General features: G+C 47.5%; 1 protein-coding gene across 1 annotated transcript; it reads right to left on the bottom strand.

Annotated features, from left to right (window-relative positions):
• Positions 1-5556: 5556 nt before the first annotated feature.
• Positions 5557-7638, bottom strand: LOC104408022 (ORM1-like protein 3). The gene is made up of 3 exons (XM_010017468.1): positions 7459-7638; positions 5968-6119; positions 5557-5881 (listed from the first exon to the last, which is right to left on the bottom strand). The coding sequence occupies exons 1-3, from the start codon at positions 7630-7632 to the stop codon at positions 5746-5748; spliced, it is 462 nt and encodes a 153-aa protein (XP_010015770.1). The 5' UTR covers positions 7633-7638; the 3' UTR covers positions 5557-5745.
• Positions 7639-10897: the final 3259 nt, after the last annotated feature.

Genomic DNA, 10897 nt, shown 5'->3' on the forward strand with positions numbered 1-10897 from the left:
AATTCGGATGGGATGGTTTATAAGGAAGCATTTGGAGAGGTAGAAGCATGAGGCTCATTTTGACTCACCCTACCCTTGCTAGTGAGTAGAGGTTATTTGGGAGCACTGCTCTTCAGCTCTGCAATCTCATGTTGCTCTTTCAATTAAGCTATTTTGCTGCATGTACCAGTACATACCATGATAATTTTTGTTACTGGACATTGCACCTTAACCTAGGACCTGTGATGGTCCTAAATGCTTGAATCGGTTTCATTTGGTGCCCTGATGCAGGTTTAGAAGAAAAAAGCTTGAGCAGTTTCTTGCTGGTTTTTGCTGTTTTCCCTGTGTATTGTGTTGCTTGGCAGGAAAGAGTCAGCAGTGCTTCAAAGTAAGAGCAGCACAAAAAGATGGTGTTTTGTGTCTTGCTGTGAGAAGTGAAAGTGCTGAGAGGTGAACAGTGTGTTGTAAGTAGAAGTGTAAATGAAACTCAGAAACGTAAGTAGGGAACTAGGAGACCTTGTTCAGTGGCAGATCTCCACCAAAATACAAAGAAATACTCCCAGCACAGCTCCTTGGATGTGCCCTGGTGCTCTGCCCTTGTCCCCCCAGAGGAGAACTGGCTGTTTAACAGGCAGAAAGAAAATCACTGTTGATTTTAGTCCAGAGTTTGAGGTTTGCTTCAGTTGGTGTGTCTAAGGGGTGATGAAGAACTTTGTGTTGTATGAGATGGAGCTGGAGAGGGGATATCATCTCGTGCTGATTGTGGGATCATTTAGAAAGCACTGGCAGGACTCATTCCCTTGGGAGACATTGAACAGCGATAAAAATGAAACCAGAACGCTTCCTAGTTTGCTCTACCCCTCGTCAGTACTGAAAGCTCTTAAAAATGTACTTGCCTGTTTGTGGGGTGGGTGGCTTCTCCTCCACGGGTGGGCAACGCGCAGAGCAGTCCACGGAGCTTCCGGAGCGGAGCAGCCTCTCAAGCAGCAGCAGAGGTGGCTCCTCTGTCCCTGACTTTCCTGTCAGAGATCAGGAAACTCTGCTGGATGAGGCAAAAATACGTGTTGCTTGCGTAATTCTTCCTCTAAAAGTTAGTCACTGAGCTGAGTCAAGCTGTTGTGATTGGTTAGTGTGGCTGTGGGTAACTTGGAGAGGTAAGACATTCCTCTAGGAATGGATTTCCAGCATGGTTCTGGTTTTCATTCATACTCTGCCTGTTGGGATGAGGAGCAGCATGTCCTGAGTTTAGGAGGATTTCACTTTCACCCGGGTGAGTGGTGGCTCATCAGGTGTGGTGCTGATAAGGGGGCAATATGATGTTGCTGTAGGAACTTTTATGAACTTATATTGTCTTATAGATGATATTATTAGCTTATATATGATGCCATGCATTATGGCTTGTTGGTAGCACAGGGGTTTGTGTGGCACATGGGTGCAGTTTCCTGCGGAGGGATCCATCATTGCTCAATCCATCACTTACTGGAATTGCCATGGAGCATTTATTTCCTCTGCTGGTTTAAAAGCAAAGCCTGTCTGTGGAACAATGCAAGCACTCAAACCCAGGTTTTTACAGGAATACTTTATTAGTTTCTCTTAGAATACTGTACAAAGGAGTAATAAAAATATTCACACTTTATTTAGAAAGTTCTCTAGATGAGACTCGTGTATCCACAGCAAAAAGAAGGGCTACTGGAAAAAAAACCCTATGACTTTGTACAGTGTCAGAATGTTCCATTTAAAAACCCAACTACTTCAACTCCAACTGCTCCAGGGAGGCTACAGACACACAAACACTTGCATGCTGAGAAGAGATTATAGGCAATGATAAAGCAATGTCAGTCACAAGGAGAAATGTTAATGTGTTGACAGTGGTAAGCAGCTCCTGGCCCTTTAGCAAGGGCCAGAACTACATGTCTATTAAAACAAAAATGAAATAATGATTAAAAACAAGTACTTGGGAATTCGGTAGCCCCAGATCTCAGCTTTGCTCTTCTCTTTTTTGGGGTTTTTTTTTTTTTGTTTTGTTTTGTTTTTTTTTTTTTGTTTTTTAAAGGCTTTTTCCTGGCAAGGGTTGAACTGTGGGCTGTGTTAAAGGCATTGCAGGACAGGATCCCTAACGCAGAAGCATCAGACTGTGAATACTTGATTGTTTTCTGACTTCCCTGATGCAGCAACTGCCATTCTGTGTGAATACCTGCGTGGCCTTGACTGTGGCTTAGAAGAGGCTTTGCCCAGGGCAACACGGGGCAGGGAGACCTCTTCTGCCAGTGCCTGTGAATGGTTCAAGTGGTGCTTTCCAAAAGCTTTTCTCCTTAAGCATTCCTGGTAGAATGAAAAAGAAAAGCATCTGGAGTACCTGCTTACCCATTAACTGTTTCTCAGGCACAGGATGGAGCCCACTGTTAATTCTCTGGCTGAAGTTTGCCCTGGTCACTCTGCAGGAAGCCAGTACAAGTTTTGGGAGGAAAATCTGTCATGATCAAAATCCCGTTTAAAACCAGTAACAGTCGTCTCCTTCACACAGGTACTTGGATAAAACTCTACAGTCAGAGAATGAGCAGACAGTCCTTGTGCTCACTTTCTGGTTCTCCACACAGAAGGTGGGCTTCACCCTGGGATCACTGCTCTAGTGGCTGCAGGTATGGAAATCCCTCCTCCTGCCCACACTGTCCTGATCTCCTTTTCTCAGGAATCACTTATCCCTTGAGAGTTTTAGTGTTTTGACTCCACTCTTGTGCGTGTGCAAGAGCAGCCTTTGAATGCTGAACATGCTTCTGCATAAATTTAACATGCACAAAGAAACTAAAAGTGGTTTCAGTTCCAGGAAACCCAGAACTGTGTCCAGTACTGCCAGGCTACTACAGTGGTGGTTTCCAAGTGGAAGCTGAAGCTGGGCACCACTTGCTCCTGTAACACAACAGGAAGGAGCTGTGCAACTGGCACAGGGGATGCTCAGGCAGCACCACCCAAAACTCTTTCACTTCAGATACCTCCATCAAGTAGCAACTGTGGCTGTGGTTTTAATTAAAATTCACTTTCTAGTCTTGATTAATTCTGATACCTACCCTTAAGATGGGATCTTAAGGAAGATACTATCAGATGTATAATTGCTCAGATAATTATTAATCTTGTGTAGATACTTAACATACCCCACTGTTATCATAAAAACTTCCATTCTTGCTTCTTTCCTGATTTCTCCAGTTTTCATTTATGTTTCCCTTGATTGGATTAACTGTATGAGTCTGAGTTAATTTCAGTTATCCTATGGCATGTGTTGTAAAGAATGTCATTTGCCATGGAACACATCTGTGCTATTTTCATCCTTCACATGAACAAGGTAAATCAGAAAAGCTTACTATTAGAATTAAGGCTTTGTCTAACAAGAAGTTCTAAACTTCAGGCTTTAAAAACAGGCCTTTTGGAGAAGTTTCTAATCCTACAGTGGTTTAGGGTTGATCTTTAATTTAACAAAACAGGCTGAGAAAAACTGAGCCCCACCTTCAATTCACACTTAGGCTAAAAATACCAAAACTCCTTTGACTTTGGGTAATGTGCATGTACTTAGAATAATCAGCATACATCTGTACAGGAGTAATGGTTTTAAGGATACAGAGACTGTTTCTGTTGCCAAAAAAAAAGTTGTTTTCCTCTTGTTTTCTACCAAAATAAATAAGTAGTTTTGTTTTCTCTGGAGATTTAGCAGCCTGGGCTGTGGGCAGACTTAGATCTGTTAAAGCAACATGCAGCCTGTGTTACAGACACCCCACCTCTGAGGGCATTGATGCTGTTGATCTCAGGCATTTCAAAGGTACTTGGCTGATTGATGAAATATCTCTATTTTGAAAACAGTATTTTTTCCCAAAAGTCATTGTCTAGTAGCTTAAAGAGTATATTGGCTTTAGGGTATATAGTACCTTAACTAAAGCAGCAGTTCTTATGTCATGGTGGCTAAAAGCTTCAACCTCCCCATCCAGTAAATTGCACATGTGTCAAACTGGAGAACAGCACTCATGTATCCAGCCAGACTCTTTCCTCTTCCCACCTTCTTGAAAACTTCCCTTTCACTTCAAATATGTCCACTTATCAGACATTAGATAATGATTCTTTCTGCATTCCAGCAGCCCTCTGTGAGGTACATGAAATGTTTTTCCCTTCTCTGCAGCAGTAAGTCTGAGACAGAAGTAAAGCAGCTTGCCTAAAATTCCTCATGGAGTAGTACTAGATCTTAGATGCAAACCTGAAGTTCCCCCACCCATGTCCTATGCTCAGACCATCAAACAACTCAACAATGTCCACTCTGACCTCTAAAGCTAATGCAGGAACAAAAATGACATATTTAAAATGTTTATACCATTGTCCAAAGTGTGAGATAAGCACTAAGACAACAAAATAGAGGCTTTTACAGGGGAAGCATGAGGGTTCACACATTTCATCAACACACAACCCAAAAGAAAAAAATTACTTTGAACAGTAGAAAGCTCTCTCAGCCAGGAAATCTAAACCTGCAAACCTGCATCCTTTAGGTGGGAATTTAATGGGAAAAAGGCTTGATTTTTGTTCCTGTACTGAATAATTATTACCAGTGACACACTGTGTCCTCCTGTTGGCCAGGTCAGGCTGGGGCTGGTCGGTATTGCTCTCCTGCAGCTCCCTCATCAATGACCACATGAGGAGCCGTGCATGGAGCTGAGTGACAGACTTCCAGGTAAGCCAGAACTGGAACACTCGCTTGCCTCGAGTCAGGAATTGAGTCAAGTCCATGGCTAAGTGGAGAACTGGCAGATCCCAGTAACATGGACACAGACTTAAGCAACCAAGGGCTGTACTGAGGAGAAAACAATCCAATTGCAGTCACTGATTACAGCAAGCAGGCATCATCCATCCATCTCGCTTGGCCTGTCAGTCTCCAGCTTCTCCCACACTGGAGCAGTCGCTGTGTGCGAGCTGCTCCCTGGCATTTGCTGTCAGTCATCACTGACCTGCACCCAGCCTTGGTCCAAGTGCTGCACTGCCTGAGCACTCACAGTGCCCTTAAAAATCAGGAGTTTGGGCTGGAGAGCTGTTAATCAGCTTCTGGTACACGCTGAGAATAACAAATCTGATGTAGTTTCTATTGAGCTTTTCCCTGAAGCACACAAATGGTACCACAGAAAAGGGGAAGTTGCTCAAGTTGCAGGTCACTCCTTCCTCTACTGGTTTTACTAAAGAGCTTCCTTTCTCGGTGGCATAAAAGATTGCAAAATAAGAATCTGCCATTCTCTTCCCACTCCCTTGCCCTAAAATGGAACTCAAACCCCAAAATAATCAGGTATTGGGAAAGCTTGGCTGTATCCCTTTGAATTTCCCCCACGTATCACTTAAAGCACTTAGCTTCAGAAAGGGAAATATATTAAAGTGCATTTACCACAGCAATAGTACCAGCACTAAAAGCTTTTCCCTTCATCCATCTTCATTCAATGTCTGGGATAGATTAAAATCCCACCAGAATTCATCCTTGTTGTACCTTGAAGTCTGCATCTAGTTATGACACTGGAATAAAAGAAATCCAGTGCCATGCATCCTGCTCCCGCTAAACTCTACTCTGGAGCTGGCTTAGGTTTATTGGGCGTGAGGATCCAGCATGCGGTGTATGTCTATCGGATACTGCAGTTAAACAGCCGCTGTGAAATTACATCCCAGTCTGCGTGGGGAAGGAGAAATGGGACTAGAGAGAAGGAACATCCCCCTCTCCCCCTGCTCCTCTTGCATTCGCTCTGGCCACACAGCTCAGTACTTGTTGATCCCAAAGATCCGGACTCCGTGGAACTGCGGCAGTTTGGGGATCAGGACGCTCATGAGGGAGATGGTGTTGATGACGAAGTGGATGCGGTCGTACTTTGTGTAAAAGCTGGTTAGAAAATACCTGGAAAGGAGGAGAACAGAGGAGGGGAGAGCTGAGTTATAGCACTTTGTGGTTTTGTTTCCCAGGACAGCACATGAAGTACTCACAGGACGATGGGCATGATGGTGAGGAACTTCCGTGATGCCGTGAACTGCACTCCATAGTCCATCTGCTCCCAGTGCGTGAGCAGCCGAGCCTTGCCCTGGTCCGGAGTCTCAAAAGGAGTTCCTTTCACGGTATGTAGGAAGATGTACATGCTCTGTAGCAAATACAAACGCAGTGTGAAGCACGCAGGGGTCCTCCACACCATCAGAAACCTTCAGCTTCATGAACTGTTTGGGGAGCCTGCACCAGCGCGCTGTGCCACTAGAGGGATGCATCGTCCCCGCTGGAAAATGCAGCTAAGGAAGCGGGGAGAGCTGGGAAGGAAGGCACCCGGGGTTAGCTCAGGCTTGGCTGTCACACTTGAGGCCTCTGCTTCAGCTTCTGGGCATAAGCCAAGAAGGTGGTTGCAAGATTACAGCGCTCCCGTCTCTGGGATCAGGAGATTAGTGTGGAATCACTCTGCCGTGCACCACCAATGCCAAAGGCTGTCTAAAAAAGGTGCTGGTGGAGCTGTGGGCAGTGAGGGTCTGTTCCTACTCTGATTACGAGTGAACCTCTTGGAGTGGAACCCAAGGCACAGATAAACAACAAGTGTCTGGCTGCATCACATGGCTTTGAAGAGTCGCCACTGCTGGCTTTTAAACTCCTTTCTGTTCCCATGACCTCATTGTTTAAGCTGCCCGAAAAGGGGAAGGAGCTGGATATAAAGCAGGCAGCTTGGGAGCTGAGCTCCAAGCAGCTCTTGTTGGTGGGTTTGTGGGTTCCCCCCCAGCTAGATGTGAACAACATCAGCGGGAGGATTCCTGGTAAGGGGGTCGCTTTTGTCTCTGGAATATTCTCAGGCTGAGGTATTATTTTAAATAAAGGATGCAAAATCAATTGCTGCATCTCTGAGGTATTTTGTCCCCTGTGCCTGAGGCTGAAGGGCTGCTCCTCAGCTGCAGGACATGCAGAGACTTGTGCAGTGGGATGGTGGAGGCACTAAAGCAGCTCCTGGCCTGCACCCTGGAATGTGCCTCTGTGCCCCCAGCACAGCACTGCCACCCATTCATCTGGGTACCTGGTCCTTAGAAGTGGCTGAACCTGGACTAATCTTTAAGCAGAACAAAGTTTGGGTTTTAGTTTTGTTTTCTTAACTCTGCTGAGGCAAATTCAGGTTGTAGCCACCAAAGTGAAGGCTGTCCTGCCACCTTCTGTGACCTGTCAGCTAAAGGGCTTGCCCTACAGGCAAATAATTCAGTGTCCCCTCTGAGCAGCCTCACCAGATCTTTGCTGTCTCATCAGTACCTAGGCTGGATTTAAATCTATGACCTAGAGGCAAAGGTGCAATCTGAGGGGTGGAGGTTGAGTAACTTACACTGCATCTTTAGAAATAAAGAGAAAGGAATTGTTTGAACAAGAATCTCCCTAAATGGCTCTCAGAAGAAAAGCTGCTGCTGAGAGATGACCTCTCCCTGCCCCGGGAAGTCAAGCCAGCCACACCATTCCCTTACCATGTTGTGAATGATGTTGGTAAGAGTCCAAACCACAGGGACGCTGAAGAAGGGGATGCTCAGGAGCACGACGTGCAGCAGCCCAATTCCAAGGATGTAGGACAACCAGATGCCCCGGCTGTTCATGACCCGGGTGTTGGGATTCACCTCGCTGTGCGCCGTTCCCACGTTCATGTTGGCTCTTGTGTCCAAGAGGCACCCCTAAAACTAAAGCAGAGCTGGGTCAGTACTTGGGTGGTAGGAACCCTCCATCTACGCTGAGCTCCCTTTTGCTGTTCATCAAACCTCAAATCTGTTGTTTGCTCTAAAAATCACAAGTTTGCTTCTCTGCACCTCATTACTTCCATTCTTAGAGCTTCCATTTCTGAGGGGAAGCTAAATCTGGGAGCAGTTTTGGGAATAACATGTGGGAAGCCTATCTGTAACAGCAGCTACTTGTGATCTGCTGAAAGGTTTTCCAGGAACCAAAATGTGAAGGTTCAATCCTGCAATTGCCTGAGGAGACTCAAAGGAATACTTGAAGCTCTTCTGAAGTCACCACTGCAGTGTTAATCATGGAAGCACTCGGCACATGGAGCTTGTTACATGTTTATGGATTCAGCACATCTTAAACTTGGAAAGAGCACAAATACTTGCAAAGTAAAGGCATGACAGCTCTACAGCAACACATCTCCCAACCAGTTCAACTCAGTTACAGAGTTCTGGGGAAGTAACTAAATTCCCCATGGGGAAGGAACAAGATACTTCTTGAGGATCATAAAAAGTTAGAGATAATGAGGAAAAATGCACTGGGAAGATATTGGGAAGAGCTGCAGAGGAGATGGCCCTTTCCCTATCTGGAAAGAGCTGCCACAGAGGAGGAACAGAGATGTTTTTCTGAATCACAGACTAGTTGGAAGGGACCTTAAAGCTCATCCAGTTCTGACCCCCTGTCAGGGACAGGGAAACCTTCCACTAGAGCAGGTTGCTCCAAGCCCCTGTGTCCAACCTGGCCTTGAACACTGCCAGGGATGGGGCAGCCACAATGCCAGGAAGGTGAGGAAGCAGGAGAGTGTCATCCTCCTGGAGCAAGCCCTGGACACAGCACAGGTATCAGTGGGTTTTGGGCTGCTGCACTGATAGCACAGCAGGCATCAGTCAGCTTTTAGGCTTTCTGAGAAGATGAGAGCTCTGGTTTGCAGAGATCACAGGAAGCAGCACAAATTAGAACATCTGTAAAGCTGAGTATCTTTGAGATCAGGGACGTTCTTAGGTAAAATCATCTTTGTCTCCTGTGGAAATGCAGTTTAATCCGGTCCATCCCTCGCTGGCCCTCAAGGTTGAGGCTGTTTCCTGATGTCTGGCCTTGTGGTTGTGCTGCTTTGGTTCCCACAGCTGGGAGATGGTGTTGCTGTTCTCCAGCTCTGAGCCTGGGTCTCAGGAGGCGAGTCGGAGCCAGCTCTGATGTTACACCATGGCCAACTGCTCACTCCCTGTGGAGCACTGGGCCTGGTGTGTGTCAGGAGCTGGCTCCCTCCCCTGGCTCTGCCCACAGCTGGGACACAAGGTGAGTGCTTGGCTCCACTGCTCCTGGGATGCTGGCTGGAACTTCCAAACCTCTTTCAACCACACAAGGTGGCCATTGCTCGGTGTTGCAGGCTGCTAAGGCGAGCTGAGTTGATTCTCACCTACCTCTGCTACCCAGGTGTCAACCAGGGGGTTTATGTCTGGAGGTTTTTAGTATAAGAAAAGAGGCTGCAGGTCTGTGGAGTGCTTGTTGTATCATCACCCATCCCCTAGGGCAAAAGATATCCTTGATATTCCAGAGAAAAGCCTGAAGCTTGGTCTGGAAGCTGGATTTAGAGCTGGACTTGAGTCCTAGCAGGGGGAGCAGCTCCATCCTTAACCTGGTGCAATTCCAGAGTGCTTTCAGAAGGAAACCTAGGGGTTGCAGTGAAGCATGACATGAGCCAAGAAGTCATGTTGTTGCAACAAACCCCAAACAAAGCAAAGATCCCTGTGGAATGCATCCCCAGGAGTGCTGCTTGCCATTCTCCTCCATCCTGGTAAGGGCCTAGCTCTAGAAAAATGTCCAATTCTGGGAGGAGCTGGAGGGAATCCAGGGGAGAGCAGTGAGAATGAGCAGAGGGGTAGGAAAAACAGGACCTGCAAGGACAGATGGAAAGAAATGGGATTGTTTTGTCTAGAGCCCGCTGAGGACAGGCGTGAGGAGTCCTCAGACACACAATGGAGACGTGGAGTCAAGTGCACGGCTGAGGCTTGGCCTGAGCATGGGGAAGGGGCTGGTGACCTCACTGGAGGCTTCAAAATCCATTTTCATCAACAGCTAAAACCTTCAGCTTCCTCTTTGGGCTGGGGTCTGAGCGGGTGGCAGAGGGTCAGATGGAGCAGCCGCTGGTGAAGCGATTCTCCTCCCGGTGCCTCCGTTTCCTTGCTTGTAACAACGAGTAAAGTGTTAGAACATACAAGAGGTTCATTAGTTCTTGTAAGAGAGGTCCAGCAATGTCAAGCATTTGGTCCTATGATGAGGATAATTCCATGTGCTTCTCCAAGTCCTTCCCCACCTTAAAACCACTTCATCTGTCAGTCTTTTCCCTCCTGAGCCAGCATTTGCAACCCTTACCCGAGCTCTTTGCTCCCTTTGGATTGCACACGCCACTTGTGCAGTGTTGCAAAAGCCTGCCTGAGGGAGCTGCAATCCCTACCCCCATCCCACATCCCGTGGTGTCTGCTTTTACACCCGGGATTTGTTCACCTGCAGGAAAACCAAGGCAGCACACGGTGGTGGGAGGAACCAGCTGGCTGTGGAGCTCTGCTTTCCCACTTGTGCTGTGGGGGTTTGGGGGATAGAAAAGCTTGAGTGTTTCACCAGGCAGAGTGTGAAGGTCAGGGCTGTGCTGACGTTGGACAGTGTCCATCCAAGGAGGGGAAAAGTCATCTGTGGCCACGCTTTTACGGCGGAGCTGAGCCCTTCCTCTGCCCGATCCTTCCCGACTTCCTGCTCCCTGTCCATGGAGGTGGAGGGAAAGACTCATTCCAGGGCTGGGGGTGAACCTCGGGGCTGCCAGCTCCACATGTGGCATAACAGCATCTCCTCACTTGTAAGGAAAGGGGGAACAAAGCGGCATCAGCAGCTTCCTGCTGCTGAGGACCCAGACCTCTGAGTGCAGCCAGCACCCCATGGCACTGCTCCTGCCCCCCAAGGAGGAGTGTGACCACATCCACTCCTGTCCCTGTCTGGTCCTGTCCCCTCGTGCCTCGGCAGCAGCATTGCTCTTCCCCAATGCCTGGCACCCCATTCTCCATCAGCCCATCACAGGAGCTTCATCTGGGATGGCAGCCAGAGGGGAGGAGGGCTCAGGTGCTTATCTCAGATCTTCCCGAGTGTTTCCACAACCCAAGCGATTACGATCCCAAGCGATTACGATCCCATGGAGCT

This window comes from Nestor notabilis, unplaced genomic scaffold, assembly GCF_000696875.1.
Source record: "Nestor notabilis isolate BGI_N333 unplaced genomic scaffold, ASM69687v1 scaffold27206, whole genome shotgun sequence".
Lineage (NCBI taxonomy): Eukaryota > Metazoa > Chordata > Aves > Psittaciformes > Psittacidae > Nestor > Nestor notabilis.

Excerpts from the sequence above, each read along its gene's own strand:
- LOC104408022 (XM_010017468.1), bottom strand. The coding sequence starts at position 7,632 with ATGAACGTGGGAACGGCGCACAGCGAGGTGAATCCCAACACCCGGGTC. Across the intron at positions 6,120-7,458 it reads CCAACATCATTCACAACATG|AGCATGTACATCTTCCTACA; the intron begins GTAAGGGAATGG and ends TATTTGCTACAG. Across the intron at positions 5,882-5,967 it reads ACCATCATGCCCATCGTCCT|GTATTTTCTAACCAGCTTTT; the intron begins GTGAGTACTTCA and ends CCTCCTTTCCAG.